Source organism: Chiloscyllium punctatum, chromosome 2 (assembly GCF_047496795.1).
Source record: "Chiloscyllium punctatum isolate Juve2018m chromosome 2, sChiPun1.3, whole genome shotgun sequence".
Classification (NCBI taxonomy): Eukaryota; Metazoa; Chordata; class Chondrichthyes; order Orectolobiformes; family Hemiscylliidae; genus Chiloscyllium; species Chiloscyllium punctatum.
In genome coordinates, this window is record NC_092740.1 from 115,098,132 (window position 1) to 115,119,054 (window position 20,923).

Consider the following 20,923-nt stretch of genomic DNA (forward strand, 5'->3'; position numbering starts at 1 on the left):
ATAATAAAGTTATTGTTTTGGAATTTTTTTTCAGAAAAAGGAGTAGGCCATTCAGCCCTTTGCCACTGAATATGACCATGGCTACTCAGTACTCTGATCCTGCATTTTATCCACACCCTATGAATCCTTCAGGTATATCACCTTTATCTTGAAAAAGTTAGATATTTTGGCCTCAACTGCTTTTTGTAGTAGAGATTTCCATGGCCTTACCACTCTGGGTGAAGAAATTTCTCAATTAAGTGCTAACCAATATCCGTAGACAGTGATCCTGGTTTTGGGCTCCCCAGTCACTGGGAACATCCTTCTGCTTTTTAAAAAATCTCTGTCAACTTACTTTCAGTGAATGGTGTATAAGGATAAAGGGAGTCGCTGCACTGCCTCCTTTCCCAACCTATCACCATTCAGATAATAATCTGAATTGCAGTTTCTGCTACGAAAGTGGGTAAACTCACATTTATCTACATTATATTTCAAAGGCCATGCATTGTCCCAAATCACACCAAAACATTTTAGAATCTTCCTCTCAACTTTGTGTCATTTATAAATTAATTTATCCTGTTCTGGCAAACCTTATTTTCTTGATACTTGCTCATTGCACCCACTCCCTCGAACCTTTGAGCGAGAGAAAACTGAAATGTGCCTACTACTCCCATGCAAAAAGGTTGGACAACCCCTGCTATAAACGGCAAACATATTGCAGTGGTGGAGGGCGTAAATGTTAAAGGTGGTGTATGAGGAGTTGAATTAACCAATAAATATTCTTAGAATCTTCTGTATTAGGAAAGTAATTTTTTTCCCCCTCAGATTTATATCTAACAGGTGTTAATATTTAATTTTTGGTCATCATTTTCAGTAGACACCATTTCTGAAATATCCTGCTCCAAGAATCTGTTTGCCTCTGGCATTTCAATTAGATATTTGTAAACATTCTTATGAGAAAGGGATGATTACCTGCATATCTACCAACCAGAGGCACAAAAACAGAAATAAAAGCTTCAGAACTGTTTACTTACTCTCTTCACCACACACACAGACTCCATAATTCAACACCAAGTGCTTATAGGACAGTTGGCTCATCATACTTGCAGCCTCGAAGAAGGACTGTAAAAGAATCCCAGAGACAATAAAATACTTTTACTACATTAATTGTTACTGCATTTGAAATTTGGCTAAGGATTTGACATATTTTGCATTGTGAAAGACAAAATGAAGGTGCTAGATCTTATTTTTCTGAACACATTGATTGCGCCATTGTGGTTTTCTTGCATTCAGTCATTGCTCTACAGTTAAAGATAGTCACAATGACTACTTGCTATTTAATCCGAATAATTATTTTTCAATTAGATCAGAATTCAAAACACAAGTGTGGTCAGCGCTCTTAAATGCTCAGAAGCATCCTGCACTTTGAATACCTCTATTAGAACAGCAAGTCCTCACTTAAAGCTGTGGGTTCTACCCCTGAAAACCATGATATCAACAACTTTAATGGAACACAGGTTTCCACAGAAGTCAGTGTTAAAGCTGTAGTTAGGTTCTTTCAGACATTCCTGCCTTTAAAAAAAGTGTATAGGTTGTAATACAGTACCATACATATATAGTATTGTGTATTCCTAGCTCTAATAACTTACAAGATAAAAGAAGTTACTAAATATAAAATTAACACAGTACACTTGGGTATTTCAGAACATTTCTCAGCAGAAAACAACAAATATATTTCTAGGTTTAAACGATGCACAAATGGTTACATTCATAAATAACATGACCTCTAAAACCAAATAAGTGAGAAGTTATAACTTCCAATCTTGAATTATAATGCAATATAAATGAAAATTCTGCAAATACTGCAAATGTTAAAATTACACTCATCTGTTGAAGTTTTAAACGATTAGGCCACTTGGCTCCATCTAGTGGTCAGTGTAGGAAGCAGCTCAAGTCCAGAATGACACGCACTGACCAATCTCTGCCAATACGTGAAGCCCAGCACTTCAGAGCAGGAGAAGTGAAGACACAGATAATAAAGATAATAAAAGAGCACGAATGAGAGCTGGGAGGTCAGGAGGGAAAAGATATTGAGCAGGAATGGGAGGAATGCAAGGAGAAAAATGGGAACAATGGCAGAGGAGGAGAAGTCCCCAAGTGTAGTAACAGATGTTAGGGATCTTTAAAAGGAGGAACAAAACTTGGGAGCTTGATGGGGAAATGGGAACTTCAGGACTAAGTGTGGGAGCAGAGGCACGGGAGAACTGTCCACAGTGTGGCTGGCTAGAACAGAAGCTTTGTGACAAGCAATATGAAAGTGAAACCCACAATGTTAAGTGTATTGTCATTACCTTATTCACAAAGTTAAAACAAAGCAACTTCAACAGAGTCAACTTTAAACAGAACCTACCGTATATTAAAGGTTTGACTGGAAAAGGAACAGTAGTCAAAATAAAAATCAGAACTGTAACTGGAAGTCTCTGCAAATGGTTTAGCTGAAGTAGGTTGCTGTTCTGGGGACCCTGTTTAACTGCTGGCATCCACCCAAAGGTCAACTCCAAAACTTGGTTCAATCCTATCCACATAAAGAATCCATAACGATTACAACTGGCTGTACATGAAGAGTGGCACCACAGCCTTTGACTCAGTTCATTTAGCTGTTCAGTTCAACATCCCTCTTACATTTAAATAATGAGTTTTATCAGAGACATTTGCACAATACCCCCGGGAGTTGATTATCTGATACCAGTCTATGAGTGCAATGTAAAATTGAAGCATCTTTGTTTGAAAAAAGACATAATAATATTGCATTTTCTGGAAAAACGTGGTAGAGTTTGAAATTGCTTAAAGCAAACATACCTCAGAGTAATTTCTGTGTGCTTTTTCTAGGACCTTTAGTAGAACGTCTGTCTTGTGTATCTGACCATAATCTCCCAGTTCTGTGCGCACTCCTTTGAAGATTTTGGTGAATGTTCCTTGCCCAAGGCTTTCACCCTGTGGACAAAACAGCACAAAGAATTCATGCAGGAATGTTTGTGTTACTAATCTTGCCAGTCAACATTGCTCATTCGTAATTACATTGGATTAATTTCTTTAATTTCAAGATTTAAACAGATTCCTGTTTTAACGTAATTTTCTCCCTCCTGTTTCTCACTATTTGATACCCTAGTAACAAAAAAAATTGCAACAACTACGAGGATTCCACCCTTCAAAAGGAACTATAATCAACTACACTTTTATATTAAGGGGCAATCCTCATCAAGTTAAAATGACTTATCTAAACTCCTGCCTAATGTGAAATCCTTCTATTTCCCACATTTGTCTCCTGATTCATTTTTTTAAAATATAACTTTCCATGGGACATGGGCATAGTTAGGGGGTGGGGATGGTGGTGGTGGTGATGATCGATGGGATGGGGTCAAACCGGGGAGGACGCGGGAGGAGAGGCTTCAGCAGTACTGCAGGTCCCTTGCACACAAATGTGTGTCTGCTCAGAAACAAACCCTGAGAGAGAGAGAGAGGGAGCAAGACAGGCAGAGCGATGAAAAAGGAAACTTAAAAAAAACTCCGAGCCCCAGAGGGCAGGCTATGAATCAATTAACTGAATAATCAATTATCCAAACAAAATACTGCCCACCCATTTCATTTGGATAATCGAGGTTCCTCTGTATATTTTTTGAAAAGAAAAGGGTGCTGTATTTATGCAGCTAAACACTTGTCTCTTTAAGACAAAAGAAGGTTTACAAACTCCTCAACATAGTAAACACAACTTCAAAAGCCAAATTTATTCTTGGCCAGCTTCTGTTCCAAGTCAGTTGCAAAACAGAACTATTAGCAAACAGCAACACATGTTGACAACTTACAAAAACCAAATCTTCTTTCCTGATTTTGTGAAAAATCATTTGGCTGACATTGTGCCTCTGCAATGTCGGGGATGTTGGCACATCAGATGCACTATTGCTTCTCAAGATCAGAAGATTAGATTTATCTGTAGACATATTACAGTATGGGTATAAATAAAAAGCAAACCATGAAATATAACACAACTAACTTTATTCAATTGCATTCCACTAACCATTCAACACATTAAGTACAATTATTATTCCTCTTATTGACAAGGTATTTATTCATTCTCACCCAACAAGGAATTTGCTCCTTTTTCTCTGATTTTCCACCTGCTTATTTTTTGACTGAGGGAAGGCAGCCAGCCATCTACTGCAAAACCTCTTAATGTGAATTTTGGACAGGCACCATACAGATTCAGTACTAAGTTTCAAAAGGAAATTAGACAAGTACTTGAAGGAGAAAAACTGCAGGTCAATGAGGAAAGTTCAGGGAAATAGGACAGTTCTTCTAAGGAGCTGATGCAGGTAAATTGATCTCCAAAGCTTGCTAAGATTCTCTCATACTTCTTCCAATGCTAATTATGCATGATCACTAGGCAGCAAATTCAAATGAACTGTCAGCCTGAGAGCCAGTTACAAATTGATGTTTGTTTCCAAATAATGATTGATTGCAGCTTTTAAACATTTTCCATTTTATTTGCCTGCTTTGGGTATGTTTGATAGTTATCTTCTGAAGGTTTATTTTCTTTAAGTACCTACCTTTTAGAGAACCTTGGAGCACATCTTCTAATATAAATGCATTAACTACACTTGTTTCAGCATCAAGGCTTCTAGAATTGGCAGACTTTGAAATCAACCATAGGAAACAGGGGTGACACAGATTCAGCCCCTCAAACATGCTCCTCCATTCACATTGATCCTGACTGATCTTCGAGCTAAACACTGTTTTCTTTTGCTGTTCCCACATCCCATGTTTTTCAAATCCAGAAACTGACCAATCTCATTATTCAGTATACTTCATGAATGCAACTCCAGTGTCGTCAGGAAGGATTCCAAAGGTTCTCCAAGTGTAGAAATTCCTGCTCTTTTCAGTCCTAAATGGTCTGCACCATGATTCCATGGTTTTAGACCCTCCACACAAATAGGGAAAACATTCTTGCTACATCTACTTTGATGATCTATATAAGAATTTTGCATTTCTGAATGAGCTCATCTTTAACTTTTCTAAAATCTAGAGAGTACTATCCTGGTCTCCTTGGGACAATTCCACACGTTAGGAATCAGTTGTGTATATTTGTTACACACTCTATGATAAATATTACCTTTCATGAATAAAGAAATGAATACTGTACACAATGCATTCAGAGTATTCTCCCCACAGCTCTATAAAATTACAGTAATACTTCTCTGCTCCTGATCTCAAATCCTTCTGCAGTAAAGGTCAACAAATCACTTCTCTTCCTCACTCCTTGTTGAACATACATGTTGGCTTTCAAGTGATTCACAAATATGGAGACCAAAGTACCTTTAGATACTAACACTTCATAATTCCTTACCATTTAAGAAAAGCTCTATATTTGTGTTTTTCCTACCAAAATAGATAAATTCACATTTTTCCATTATATTTAATTTAAAAAAAATTCAAGATTCATGAACAAGTTCCAGAATGTTAGGCAATTCACAGGAACAAGGGTCAAACATTGAAATTCCTTGAAATAAGCTTGCAAAAGCTTCAAGGGTACTGTTCAAATCCAAACACCATTTTAGCTCAGGTTCGGATGGTGGAAATCTGCTCTGGTTTTCTCCAGTAGGTGAAATTTGCGAAATCAGCCAGAAGAAAATCACAGTGGAACACACTTTAGACTTTTCTCATGAGACCAGGTAGAACAGGAATGCCCCTCTAGGTGCTAAAAGGAATGGTTACTGTCCCAGTCATCAACTTCTTGACTTCAACAGCTTCCCAGAGCACCTTCTGAGCATCTTATCTAAGTACCTGGCACTGTTAGTTTGGTTCCACACTGTTGCATCCTTGTGCCATCTAACACACCCACTCATCCATTGGACTATTACCATTTCTACTAGTTTTGGTTAGGCAATTCACCTGGAACACAGGGACTTGGTTTGTGAGTTAAGATCCTGCTGCGGAGGCCAGGAGGTGTTACTAACCACCTGGCCTGTGCTATCCTCTATTCTGCCCAAACTGAGATCAGAGCTCACCCATCTGAATCTTTGTAAATGTCACAGGTCACCAGCGAGAACATTTGTACAATTCCCAATCAATAACAGGAAAGGAAACGTAGAACTTGTAATCAACAAATGATTGACATTACATTTATGTCCGAATAGACAGAATATTTTTAGTTAGTGGAAATATTACCTTTGGGCTTCGGTGGACAGCATTTGCTAAACTGGAACAAAACACCATCAGATCGGACAGTTTCTTTTTTGTAGCAGTTCAACAACTCTCTGAGACTGCTGAAAGTCTTCTTTGCTCCATTCAGATTGTATTCATTGTTCTCGTTCTTAGTAATCAGGCAATGCCTGCATTCAATCACATTGTTCTTCTAAATAAAGTAAATCAGAAGACACCTTAAGAAAGTCCATTCTTCCATGTTTATGCATTATAATCTTGGGTATCAGTCAGGAGCTTAATGTCCTTTTATCCTGATGATTCCTCTAAATACTGAACATGTTTGACTACTAGCAGAGGACTGAAGAAGCAAGCAAAAAGGAGGGCACGAAAGGAAGGAAGGGAAAGGACCTCTCAAAAAACCATCACATTGATCAAATTACATAAAATTGTGATTACACAATGAAATGTCTGTCCTTATTACTGTAATAAGAAAGTGCCTCAGGTTTAAATTTCTAAGGAGAATGCAGCATGTTGAAATGCCCTCAGTTCAGATCTCACTTTTGCAGCTTTGGCAACCATCAAGCGATCCATGAAGGCAAAAGAGAGGGAACAAATAACCAACTGGAAGAGGCTCAGGAGCCTGAAGTTAGTTCCTCAGAAAATGATAAGATTGCTAATATAACAGGGGGTTATATAATTATATTTATGCTTTATAAAATATACTTGAGAATCCCAAAAATGTCCAAGGACAATTAGGGATAGACAATAATGCTGGTCATTCCATGAATGAACCGGGGAGTGGGGGTGGGGGGTGGGGGGAACCCTCCAAAATTAGAGCTTGGATGGGAGAAAGTAGATAAACAGATGAGATTTGGTTGCTTCATGGACAGAGTGCTGAGTACGTGGAACTGACCGTCTGAGGTGACGATGAAGGCAGTATGCAAGCCTTGAATTGGAAACTAAATACATGTTTAAAGGAATGGGTGATCGGAAGGTATTATAAACTTAAGGAACTGTCAGAGGACCAAGTCTTTTCTGATTTTGTTTCTTTTAGCGCATAACTATGTGAATCACTAGTACAAATGTTCACATTTACCTCTATAGCTATGGTGAGAAAGTACTTATTAAACTCCTTGGGACTGCATCGAAGAATGAAAAAGCCTTTGTGATTTCCTGCCTTCCTGAGTTTATTCACAGCAAAGTCCATCCTAATGCAGAAAAGAAAACAGTAATCAAATTATTTCTGAAGAAACTCCTTTCTTCACCATTTTGCCCTCTTGAAGACCAGTAATGTTTATAAGGCAGGGGTTTAGTTAGAAATAACAAAACACAATTAAACTCCTGTGTAGTGACAAAGTCCCCAAGAAATGAAACTACCCCAGCTAAAACCAACAAGTTTAGAGATCAATGTCTGGTCACCAAACCCAACTACTGTGAGAAAGGAACCATAACACAAGCTACAACATGTAAAGGACACTTAGATAAGTATATGAATAGGAAAGGTTTGGAGGAATATGGGCCAGGAGAAGGCAAGAGAGACTAGTTTAGTCTGGAATTATGTTCGACTAGTTGGACCAAGGGGTGTGATTCAGTGCTGTATGACTCGAGATCTCTATTGCCCAGACAAACAAGTGGAAAGGCATTGCTAATTTTGCAACAGATGAATCTCACTCTTCACTGATAAAGCCTTCACCAGAATCTTTCCGAACCACTCAGTGCACCAGGAGCTGCTGCCAGACAGTCAGAGACAGGTCAAGGAGACAGTGAAATGGTGATTAAGCTTGACAGCTTCCAAATATCAAGAACACAACATGGACCTAAACGCCACATTTAATGATCTGACCAAAGCCTTTGATAATCAGCTGTGAGGGCCTTTGGAAGATACGGGAAAAATTTAGCTGCCCCATGAAATTCAACACAATGTCGACAATTCCATGGTAGCATGTTCACTGATGCCCTGTATGCTGATGAGTTTTCAGCCACCCCGTCAGTTACTAATGGTGATAAGATAGGGATGTATGTTGGTGCCAACCCCCTTCAGCATGCTTTTCTGTGTCATTCTCTTGACTGCCTTCCAAGTGGCGATCCTGGCATTAAAATCATATACAGAAATGGACAGTTGGTCAATCTGACACAACTCCAGGCGAAGACCAAGGCCTCATTAAGATTGTCGGTTTGGTGAATACTCTGTATTGCCTGCCATTTCAGAGCTGAACAAGTAACACGGCATAAACTTGTTCTCTGAGCATGTGACTACTTCAGTCTTGTGGCCTGCATGAAGAAACTGAAGCAACATTGCAGGCGGCTCCAGCAAAGTTCTATCTCAAGTCCAAGATTTCAGTTCATAGCCAGAGCTTATCTGCAATGGGTAAGAGTCATAGGGACAGAGTCTGAAGCACAGGAAAAGGCCCTTCAGTCCATTGAGTCTGTGCCAGCCAAAACCAAGAATCTAATTATTCTAATACCATTTTCCACTATTCGGCACATAGTCATGAGCATCTCAGCACTTCCCTTATCTTGGCAGCACACACTTTCAAGTTGATGCATTAATGATCAGACATGCACAAATTGCCAAAACAAATGCATCATTCTGGAGACTTCAAACATCAATCCTGAAATAAAGAAAAGTAAATCTGCCTCCCAAACTGAAACTCAAGTGAGCAGAACTTTCCAAATGATTGGTTGCAAACTCCTATGAGGTCACGAGTAGAGATCTGAAGTGTCGAACTCCATCATAGTGCTGAGGTCAAATGTTGGAGCACAAAGCCCCTTCAAATCATTAAAGTTTTTAAAAAGATGTGTATGGCCAATGTGCCTAAGCATTAAGACCTGAAAAGCTGCACCAAAACTCCTTGCACTGGTACTACTTTAACTTGAAAACTCAGTGAATGAAATACCACTGTCCCCCATGTCCCCACCCTCAGGGTCACAGCTATTTTTCAGTAGTGTTAAGGAGTTACAATGTGAAAAGGTTTCAGCAGCCCTGCCATAGAACCATGGTCCTGCCCACTTTGCTTTGCAGATGCAAGACCTGGCATCATGCCAAGGTTCTCACCCACATTCATGTGTGCTGCCTGTGGAGGACTCTGAAGCTCATGTGGTGGAACAAGGTACCAGGCACTGGAGGTGCTTCCTGGAACTGGCCTGCCAAGCACTCACATCAGTATTGAGAAAGTCACCTCTGCATTGGGCTGGTCATGCAACCAGACTGTCAGCTAAAGCAAACATTCAATGGATACTTCGAATCTGGAGTCTGCTTTTAGGATGGCCGAAGGAAGGCTACAGGGTACTCTGAAGGGTTCATCTTGCAGTTTTGATATTAACTTCCAATCCTGGGAGAAGTTTGCCCAAGATTACTACACCTGGCCCAACAAAACTTATGTTTTATTCATATGTGGGATGTGGACATCACAGGCTAGTCCATCATTAATTACCCATCTGTAAGTTGTCCAGAGGGCAGTTAAGAGTCAATCATATTGCTGTGGGTCTGTTACAAGTAAAACCAGACCATGTAAAGATGGCAGGTTTCCTTCACTAAAACTTAAAGAGTGAACCATTTTTTTTAAAAAACAACAGTTTACAGTAATTGCATGGTGATCATTATACTAGCTTCTTATTCCAGATTTTTAAAAATATGTATTTATTGAAAAAATGTTTACTCTTTTACAAGAAAAATAGTTATAAAAATACAGAAAAATAGAAACAACACATTATTATATTACAGTAATGCTAACAATAAACTACGTACTTCTCTATGGGATAAAATAGTCTCATATTAACTTAACCCTAGTTAATATAAAGTCAAATTAAATGAAATCAAATTAAATTAAATTACAATCCAATTAAATTAATTTACATTACATTGCACTACACCACTCACCACCGAAGCTCCAGCCCATGGGAGCAACAGTTATTATACAGTATTTACTAGGCCTCTTCTCCCCCACCCCCCCCAACCGGGGTTCCCAGACCACCATATATGGGCCTTCGAAGCTATACAGAGGCCCTAATCAGTACCGCCGACAGGTCCTTGTCTGTGTAATTTAGAAAGAGCTGCCATGTCTTATAAAATTGCTCTGTTCCACGTGCACCATACTGGTCAGATAATCTTGGGGCACGTGCTCCATCACAAGTCCACACTACTCCACAAGACTTGGATGTTTTTCTGATACCTAGTTCATTAGAATGTTCTTCCTTACACAGTATGAAGGAATGTGAAATAACCTCTTCCCATGCTCACCCAGAGAGGGCAGATTCCATAATCACAAAAGGAGGGATACCAGATCTGCCTTAGCTTCAATTCCCAGGATCTTCTCCAGCTCATTCACTATGGCACCCCAGTATCAGCAAATCTTGTAGCAACGTGCGAGGGTGCCTATGCTGATTTTACATTTGAGACATCCTGGAAAAGATCCTCTCTTGAACTTTGCTAATCCTTCTGGTTACATTTAATTGGATTGTAATTTAACTTAATTTGGTTTCATTTAATTTGAGTTTATATTAACTAGGGTTAAGTTAATATGAGACTATTTTATCCGATAGAGAAGTATGTAGTTTATTGTTAACATTACTGTATTATAATAATGTGGTGTTATTTCTATTTTTCTGTATTTTTATAACTAATTTTCTTGTAAAAGAGTAAACATTTTTTCAATAAATACATATTTTAAAAAATCTGGAATAAGAAGCTAGTATAATGATCACCAAGCAATTACTGTAAACTGTTGATTTTAAAAAGAAATGGTTCACTCTTTAAGTTTTAGTGAAGGAAACCTGCCATCTTTACATGGTCTGGTTTTACTTGTAACAGACCCACATTGCATATGGGCCCTGTGAAGGATCTGCAATTGCATAGTTTGTGCTTTATTGCATTTTGAGCTTTTCTTTACATTCTCCCATATATCCTCCCATGTTTCTGATGAAATTTCTTCCCCAATTCTTGATTCCAGATCCTATGGAGTCTCTCCATATTCCCCAAGGCACTCCCTCTCTGCAGGTGGTATATGGTACTAATAGAGAGTGCCTCCACATCAGAACAATCTTGTTTCTATGTCTGACTTGTAGAACTGAACTAACAGCACGGTCTTCTTCTGTATATAACTCCTAACCTGAAAGTATGGGAAAAGGTCCCTATTAAGAATCCCATATTTCTGACTTAATTGGTTGAAAGAAATCAAGACCTCTCCCTCAAATAAATCTCCCAAAGAGGAGATTCCCTTACCCTCCCATGCTCTAAGGCCAGAGTCCATTGACCCTGGACTAGATCCCGGGGCTCTCACTAATGGGGTGAATGGCGAGGTCTTAAGCAAATTGCCCTCACCCTGCCACATTTTTCCTCCATGCTTTCACCATATTCAAGATAATTGGGCTCTCACAGTGCTCAGCCATGGATCGCATCTTGTCCATAAACAGTGAATTAACTAAGGAACATCTCGCCTGTGAGGCCTCAACATCAAGCCATATCGATCTCGAGTCCTGATGCACCCAGTCACCTACGTATGACAGCAGGGCGCCTATTTGGTATCTCTACAGAGCTGACAGATCCACGCTCCCCGCAATATTCTGCGGAAGTTGCAGCTTGGTAAATTTAATTAGGGGGTGCTTACGTCACCAAATAAAGGATCCAAGCCAACCGGTAAACCTCCACAACACCTGTCTGGGTAACAACAACAGGAGCATCCTCATAGGATATAACAGCCGAGGAAGAATATTCATTTTAATCTGGGCCATAGGGGCCTAGCCACAATATTGGTAGTCCCTCCCATTGCTGCAAGTCCTGCTTTATCCTCTCAAACAACTGTACAAAGTTAGCTCTGTACAGCTGATGGAAGGTGGGGTAATTAAAAGTTCCCAGGTCGAGAAAACCTTTTTGAAACCACCGAAAAGGAAACTGCGTTCCATCTTCCGGCTCCGGCACTTCCACCAATCCTCCCATGGGCATGACTTCTGTCTTTGTAAAATTTATCAAGGGCTGCGGCCCTTGATAAAACTAGTCTGGTCCTCTTTTATAATAACAGGCAGGACCTTTTCCAACCTCAAAGCCAAATATTGAGTCTACATTCAACAGTGAGATAGGACACTCAATCCTCAGGGTCTTTCCCTTTCTTATAAATAAGGGAGATATTGGCCTCCCTAAGGGAGGACGGAAGGCAGTCCTGGCTATACGAATGATTATACATCTCCAGAAGTGGTTCAGCTAACATGTGTGCAAACACCTTGTAAAACTCACTCGGGAACCCATCTGGACCTGGTGCCTTGCCACCTTGGAGCTGCCTTACTGCTTCTTGCACCGCTTGTGTCATCAGAAGTGCATTTAAAAGTTAGAGCTGCTCTGTGTTTGTACCAGGGAGGTTCAGGTTTTCAAAAAAGGATCCCATTCTTGCTACTCCATTCCACAGCTCTACGACAGGTATAATTCTGTGTAGAATTCCCAAAACCTGGCATTAATATTTTTCAGTATCTACCTGGCTTACCCCCATATTCGAACAGCCTTTGCTTTGCAAAGGAGACCCTTCACCACTTGTGTGTGTGCTGAGTCCAGAGCAGCCCAGAGAGCCACGACCCATTGTAACGGAACCACAGATGGTCTGTTATAATGTGCTGACTCGGCTGCTTTCAGCCAGGCCTCAAGCATTCACTGCTGCTCTCCTCTCTGCTTCTTTCTTGTTGTTGAATATGAAATAAACAGACCCCTTAAATACACCTTGGTGGTCTCCCAAAGGATCCCTTATAAGGTACTGTGCTAAGATGCCATGCCTCAGCAGAAATTGATCCATGCGCTAGCGCCGTGTGCCTATTTAACTACCCTTGGTCTTAACATCCATGTACACTGCCGCATAGTCCAAAATAGTTATGTTCCCAATCCTGCAGGTCAACACCAAGTCCACACAAACTGACAGAATAAAGAACATGTCAATTCTTGCATGGCATTTGTGTGGTTTTGAGTAAAAGGTATAATCTCTCCCATTAGGATAGAAACACCTCTACACATCCACCAGCCCCAACTCCTTATACAAGTCCACTAGCTATCTAGACTGCAGAGGTGTACCCGACAGACCCCATGGCACCCAATCTTCCCCAGGTTCCATGAGACGATTAATGTCTTCTCTTATAATCATACGGCACAACCCAAGAGCCATTAATTTGGAGGTTGCATCAACTAAAAATTGGAGAGGATGCGCCAGGGACCTGTAAATGTTCAGGATGCCATACTCTTCTCCATGTACCAGAGCCTTGAGAATGATTAACTGTATATGCCCATCCTTGAATTGATCTGGCACCTGAAATCAGAGACTCCTTCATACCAGTATGGCCACTCCTCTGCTTTTGGAGTTGAAAGAGGAGAAGAATACCCTGTTGTATCCCCTCTTGCTGTAACTTCAGACGTCCCCCATCAGTTAAATGTGTCTCTTGCAGTATAGTGATGTAAACCCTTTCCTCCTTAAGGTTCGAGAGCACCTTTTTCCTTTTAATGGGGGATTGGCTCCCCTTTATATTCCACGTGCCACCACCTCAACAGATTACCAGCCACAACTGCACACTAGAAGAAGCACACTCGATGTGCAGCAAGTGGAAAAAACACAAACTTTATCAAATCTAAAAACTATTCCTACAAATGCTACTAAAACTAAGAAACTAACCACTACTCCTAACTTGAACAAATAAACACAAAAAGCACAAATCACTAGAGATCTTCCCCCTCGCCCATAGGGGCCATTCATTCCCAACCTTACAGCCATCCTGGCTCCTTCCAATTAGGGCCAGGCCCCAAACTTAGGCAATGGAAAAAAAAACATGTTATTTACATTCCTGAAAGTTAACAATGGATGCCATCCGCTCCCCTCCATATCTCAACCCCACACATCTTTACACCCCTCACCCAGAACAACAGAACAGTAAAATAACAGATTATCAAACAGTTATCAAACGGTTACAATATTAAACAAAGCAAATTTTACATCAAAGCAATACCAAGCCTATAAGGTCAGAGACATGAAAGGGAAAAGAATAAAGAAAGAGAAGATAAATAAAAATATCACGCCATTGTCTGCAAACATCTTTTTCTCTAACCCCCTCGGTCAAAGTCTATTATTTCAGAGAGTTCACAAATTCTTTTGCTTTTTCCGTTGACTCCAAGTATAGACAGATTCCCCATAATTAAAACATAGTACCGCAAGGTACTTCAGAAATTATTGAATATTTAAGTCTCTTAATTTTTTCTTATCATCATCAAAAGCCTTCCTCTTTTTAATTATGGCCATATTGAAAAAACATTATTCTCGAACCTTTATATACCAGCGACTGTGGATCTCTTCCCAGTCTTCTGGATGTTTCTATTATTAAATGCTTTTCTTTATTGCGGAGTTGCACTAGGTCCGGACAGGGGTGCTAATCCGACTTGTATCATTAGTGAGCCACAAGACATGTTTGGGTTTAAAATTCATACCCTCATGTAGATGCAAAGGCAGTTGGATACTTCTGCCTCACAGGATCCATAGCTCCATTCATTTTTATGGGGATGGAAGGCGAGACCAAATTGGGAATGGACCTAATACTCTCTAACCCTGCAAAAAAATGCGCAGCTAGTTGGCTGCTCATATTGTCAGAGGATTCCTGTTTTCCAGTTTCATATCCTCACTTAACTCATGGGTAACAGAGAAGCATACTGTGGCTTGTGAATCACAGAAGTGGTCAAGGGAATAGCAGCAGCAGAAGTGCAAGGTTCGGTTCTGCCACGCAGTTCTGAAAATGGTACACCCAGTGAGTTGGCAAATTGATATTTTCCTTGAATAATTTAACACATTTAGGAATGGACAATAAATACCGGGACAAAGTAAGGACTGCAGATGCTGGAGATTAGAGTTGAGAGTGTGGTGCTGGAAAAACACAGCATGTCAGGCAGCATCCGAGGAGCAGTAGAATCGACATTTCGAATAAAAGCCCTTCATCAGGAAAGAGGCTAGGAGCCTCGGGGGTGGAGATATAAATGGGAGGGGAGTGGGCTGCAGCGGGGGAAGATAGCTAAGAGTGCAGTAGGTGGATGGACATGAGTGTAAAAGGGGGTAGGTCGGAGGGGAGGGTAGAGCAGATAGGTGGGAAGGAAGATGGAAAGGTAGGACAGGTCATTAGGGCAGTGTCGAGTTGGAGGTTGGAACTGGGATAGATGGGAGGGGGGGGGGGGGGGGGGAGGGGAAATGAGGAAACTGGTGAAATCCACATTGATGCCATGGGGTTGGAGGGTCCCGAGGGAATGATGAGGCGTTCTTCCTCCAGGTGTGTCAGGTGGTAAGGGAGTGGCTATGGAGGTGACCCAGGACCTGCATGTCCTCGGCAGAGTTGGGGTGGGGGGGGCGGAGTTGAAATCTTCGGTCACAGGGGTGGTGGGGCTGGTTGGTGCGGGTGTCCCGGAGATGTTCTCTGAAGCACTCTGCGAGTAGGCATCTAGTCTCCCCAGTGTAGAGGGGACCACATCAGGAGCAATGGAAACAGTAAATGACATGTGTGGAAGTGCAGGTGAAACTTTGATGGATGTGGAAGGCTGATTTGAGGCCTTGGACAGAGATGAGGGGGGAGGTGTGGGCACCAGTTTTGCAATTACTGTGGTGGCAGGGGAAGCTGCCAGGAGGCGGGGGGAAGCATGGGCCTGATGAGGTAGTCGTGGAGGGATCTGTCTTTACGGAAAGCGGATAGGGATGGGGAGGCAAATTTATCTCTGGTGGTGGGGTCAGGTTGTAGGTGGCAGAAATAGCGAAGGGTGATGCGATGTATACGGAGGTTGGCAGGGTGGAAAGTAAGGACCAGGAGGGCTCTGTCCTTGTTGCGGTTGAAGGTATGTGGTTCGAAGGCAAAGGTGCAGGAAGTGGATGAGCTGCGCAGGAGGGCATCATCAATCAGGTGGGAGGGAAAATTTCAGTCTTTCTCTGCTCCTCGGATGCTGCCTGGCCTGCTGTGCTTTTCCAGCACCACACTCTCAACAATAAGTACTGGCACAACCAGTGACATTCAAGTTCCATTAATTAATGTAAACAGTACAGTGTCTGAAATGTTATAGAGGGCAGACTATAAGAACACATAATTTTAGCACAGAGTGCAAATGGATTGAAAAGGAAAAAGACAGATAAATGTGTACTGTATTCAAAGTTTTCCAGATATTCCCCTTTGACTTTTTTTTAAAAAACTGAATGGAAAGTATTCTTGTTTGCACAGACATGAGTGATGCGTGCTGCCCGATTCAATGTCAGAAAAATAGAGTCATAGAGAGGTACAGCATGAAACAGACCCTTCGGTCTAACCCGTCCATGCCAACCAGATATCCCATCCCAATCTAGTCCCACCTGCCAGCACCTGGCCCATATCCCTCCAAACCCTTCCTTGTCATATACCCATCCAGATGCCTTTTAACTGTTGGAACTGTACCAACCTCCACCACTTCCTCTGGCAGCCCATTCCAAACACACACCCCACTCTGTGTGAAAAAGTTGCCCTTTTGGTCCGTTTTATATCTTTTTCCTCTCACCCTAAACCTATGCCCTCTAGTTCTTGACTACCCCACCCCAGGGAAAAGACTTTGTCTATTTATCCTATCCATGCCCTTCATGATTTTATAAACCTCGATAAGGTCACTCCTCAGTCTCCAATGCTCCAGGGAGGACAGCCTTAGCCTATTCAATCTCTATTGCTATGACACCCCAGTCCCATGTTCCTAACCATGCCCTGAATTTATCTGCCTTCCCTGTTAGACGTCTTGCATTGAAATAAATGCAGTATAATTTATAATTCCTACCTTGTTCTCTGTTTTGTCCCTGCCTGCTCTGACTATTTGGCAGGCTTCTTTTTTTCAACTGTATCAGTCTCAGATTGATCTCTTTCTTCACTAGCTCCCTGGGTCCCACCCCCCGCATCTCCTACCGAGCAGTTCTAGCAAATCTCCCTGCCAGTATGTTAGTCCCCTTCCAATTTAGATGCAATCCATCCTTCTTGTACAAGTCATTTCTACCCCAGAAGAGATTCCAATGATCCAAAATATGATCCTCTCCCCTGCACCAGCTCCTCAGCCACGCATTCACCTGCTCTACCCTCCTCCTATTCCTGCCCTCACTAGCTCGTACCACAGGGAGTAATCCAGATATTCCTACTCTTGAGGGCCTCCTTTTTAAATTCCAGCCTAATTCACTTTATTCTCCCTTCAGAATCTCATTCATTTACCTTCCTATGTTGTTGGTTCCAATGTGTATAGTGACCTTCTGCTGGGCCCTTTCCCCCTTGAGAACATTCTGCACCCTCTCTGAGACACTCATGATCCTGGCACCAGGGAAGCAACACACCATCTTGATTTTTCGCTGCTGGCCACAGAAATGTCTGTCTGTGCCTGAGGCTAGAGAGTCCCCTAACACAATTGATCTCTTGGAACCTGACATACCCCTCTTTGCATTAGAGCCATTCTCAATACCAGAAACCTGGCTGTTCGTGCTATATTCTCCTGAGAATCCATCACTCCCTACTTTTTCCAAAATAGCATTGAAATGGGGATAGCCACAGAAGACTCCTGCACCACCTGCCTACCTCTTACCTTTCCTGGAGTTAACCCCTCACGTGACTGTATCTGTGACTTCTTTCCCTTCCTATAACTGCCATCCATCACACCCTCTTGCTGTTGTAAATTCCTCATTGCATCTAATGGTTGCTCCAACTAATCCATTCGATCTGATCGGATTTGCAACCAACAACATTTATTGCAGATAAATCCTCAGTAATATGTAAACTCTTCCTCAACTCCCACATCCGACAAGAAGCGCATATCACTCTACTAAGGGCGATTTTTGCTTCTTTCAATCTGCAGACCCAGAAAATAACATCGTCTTATTCCTCTACAAAACACTGCTACATGTCTTGATAGTTGGCAGCTTGCGGGAAAATTTCTAACTCCCACTCCTATCCCACGAATATTGGAGCTGGCACTCATGCTAACATCGCATCTATAATGCATTAGAATCTGGTGAGTGGCAACAGTGAACACAAAGTTTCAATTCGTGTGTGTAACAAACTGAACCAAAAAGCCAAAAGTCAGTGGAAATCCCCAACACACAGGCAGTAGGTTACAAGTTGCCCAGGATCCACTTGAGGGCAGCACCAATTCACGACCCAAACATTGGGCTAATTACTCAAATTCTCAGCAGAACACTGACTAGAACTGTAAAAAAGCAGTAATATTTTCACAAGTTGTTTATATATATTTGCTCAATGAGTTAAAGTAGCAAACAGCTTCCAGTTCTTAAACTCTTTCATTCTCACATTTTTGGCCAGTCAATTTACTTTTTGTTAGAAACTGCGAGTTGCTGGTCAATGTTTTTTTAGTATTTCTTTGACCTAACTTCCTTCTTTCACTCCCACCCCATTTTATTCCTGTTCTCATCTTGTCATGCCTAATTGTGCCACACACGTGCATGCACGTATACACACACCTTGAAAATCTACAGGTCTCACCCTTCTTTCCAAATCCCTCCACATTCTATAAACTTCACTCATTTTCCAAGACCGCTGGAACATCCATAACTTTAACCCATTGATGCCCCAGCTTTCAGCTGTCCAGATCCAAAGCTTTGGAATTATCTTTTTGAACCTCTCCACTTTTAAGCTCATTCTCATGCTCCTTAATCATGACCACTTGGTTCACCAAGCTTTTGGTGCTCCTGTCTTAATAATATTGCTTGAGATGGCTGGCAATAACGCCACTGGAAGGGACCTTGAAATATTTTGTATGTTCAAGACTCTTTATAAATGCAGGTTGTTGTTGAGCAGTACAGACCAGTCCTTTGTGACTACAAAGCTCAGCTGAAGTTAGAAAATAATGAAGTAGGAGAAAAAGAAAAAGGAGCAGTCTTTCTTTGCTCCTCCACACCTCAATTTAAAATGACAGATCTTAAGATTTTCAGTCAATGTCATGCAGAGGTGCATCTCAATATTACCTCGTCCAAATCAAACAAGAGCAAAATGATTTAAGAACAGATTATATTTCCCAGATTGGATATTTTAATTTGCAATGTTTACTTAAAACGATTCAACACTTACGAGATGGGTCCATGACAATTGCTCTGGATGTTCTCCAACAATTGAGGAGGGGCAACTTCTTTACAGAGGTAGTGGTGAGCATCTGCAGTTAGCCTATAGTATCCATCGATTAGTGAGACAAATGAGAAGCCTTCTTTCAGGGACGGAAACTCAACTTCCTATGTCAAAAACAAAAGCAAACTGTATTTGCAATTGAAAGTACACAACAGTGCATAGTTTTATATTCGTTCTTAAATCACAAACAATGTTGCTGCTTCTCTGCAAAGCACAAGTTGGAACAAAGTTCGTCCAAAGTTAAACAGAACGTAAAGGAGCAAAGGTTCAACTTGAGTTATTTCTGCAGATTGTCTTAATTGGAGCTACTGGTTTTACATCGGACAGAATTTTGAATCATGTCAGCTTTGGTCTTGAGAAATGTCTCACACAATGAATCAATCACCCTCAAAATGGATTTTTAAAATTCTTTAATGAGATATCAGCATTACTAGCAATACTTATCTTTCCATTTCTAGTTACTCTTGAACTGACTTGATTTGTTAATCCATTTCAGGGGTAGTTAAGAGTCTGCCAATTTGTTATGGATTTGGAGTCACACGCAGGTCAGACTAAGTAAGTATGGGAAATTTCCTTCCAAAAAGGATATGACTGAACCAGATCAGTTTCTGAAGTAGGTGGGTCTGATGTTCAGTTTATGACTCCTGGAGGGAAAGAAGTGCATGTATTGAGCTGTCTTGTATCCAGTTTCTTTTGTACGCCCCTTGACTCAAGCTACCTGACTTGGTACTGAAAGTCTGTCCCATAGTTAAAGTCTGAAGAGACTAAAGAAAGGAACAGCTACAGAAAATGTACAAAAATAACCTGGATAATGAGGAACCTGCTTCCATTGATACACTTGTACGACACATCACATTTCAGTCAGGAATGCAGAGGAGATAAGAATGAAATGCAGAAAATACAAATTAAAGAGAAAGTTATAACACTACAACTGAAGGTAGCAAACAACATTTCGGACACTACTGAAAATTTGACTTTTAGTGCAAGATGTGGAATCAGTGTGGGTAAAACTAAGAGATCACTGCAGGCTCCCAAAACAGCAGTTACACTGTAGCTCAGAATTTTCAGGAATGAGAAATGAGACATACAAGAAAGGTATCGTAGTAATCTTGTTGGGCTTAATCTGTAATGTAGTTTGGGTGAACCAGGTTATTAAAGGAAAGGCTGGCCTCCATCCTAGAATCTTGGAAAAAGGAGCTGCAAAGATACTAAAGGCATGGGTTATAATTTTCCAAAACGAATTATAATCTGGAAGAGTGCCAGCAGATTGAATAATGTTGTTACATTAGTTATTCAAAAAACGAAAGGAGGCAACAAGATGGAAACTATAGGCCAGTTAGCTGAACATCTAATGTAGGAAAGTTGGTGAAACCCATTATTAAAGAGGTTACAGCAGCATAATTGGAAAATCAGCATGGATCAAGCAGAGCCAACTTTTAGTAAAAAGAAGAAATTGTGTTTAATTTGAACTTATTCTGGAAGCAACAAGCAAGGTGAATAAAGGGGAACTTGTAGATGTGCTGCACTTGGATTTTCATCATGTATTTGATAAGTGACACACTAACACTAAGTGCAAGATAAGTGCACATATAGAGAATAACAATGTCCTGGATAAAGATGATCC

General features: G+C 41.0%; 1 protein-coding gene across 4 annotated transcripts in view; it reads right to left on the reverse strand.

Annotated features, from left to right (window-relative positions):
- LOC140487980 (tyrosine-protein kinase JAK2-like) overlaps nucleotides 1-20,923 on the reverse strand; it is a 295,730-nt gene that overhangs the window by 32,151 nt on the left and 242,656 nt on the right. For all 4 annotated transcript variants that reach the window (XM_072587498.1, XM_072587490.1, XM_072587479.1 and 1 more), the window contains 6 exons: nucleotides 19,246-19,403; nucleotides 7,274-7,385; nucleotides 6,202-6,388; nucleotides 3,843-3,967; nucleotides 2,839-2,973; nucleotides 1,014-1,101 (listed from right to left, as the gene is read on the reverse strand). In XM_072587498.1, coding sequence (XP_072443599.1) covers nucleotides 1,014-1,101; nucleotides 2,839-2,973; nucleotides 3,843-3,967; nucleotides 6,202-6,388; nucleotides 7,274-7,385; nucleotides 19,246-19,403 — 805 coding nt within the window. The remainder of the gene's footprint in view (nucleotides 1-1,013; nucleotides 1,102-2,838; nucleotides 2,974-3,842; nucleotides 3,968-6,201; nucleotides 6,389-7,273; nucleotides 7,386-19,245; nucleotides 19,404-20,923) is intronic.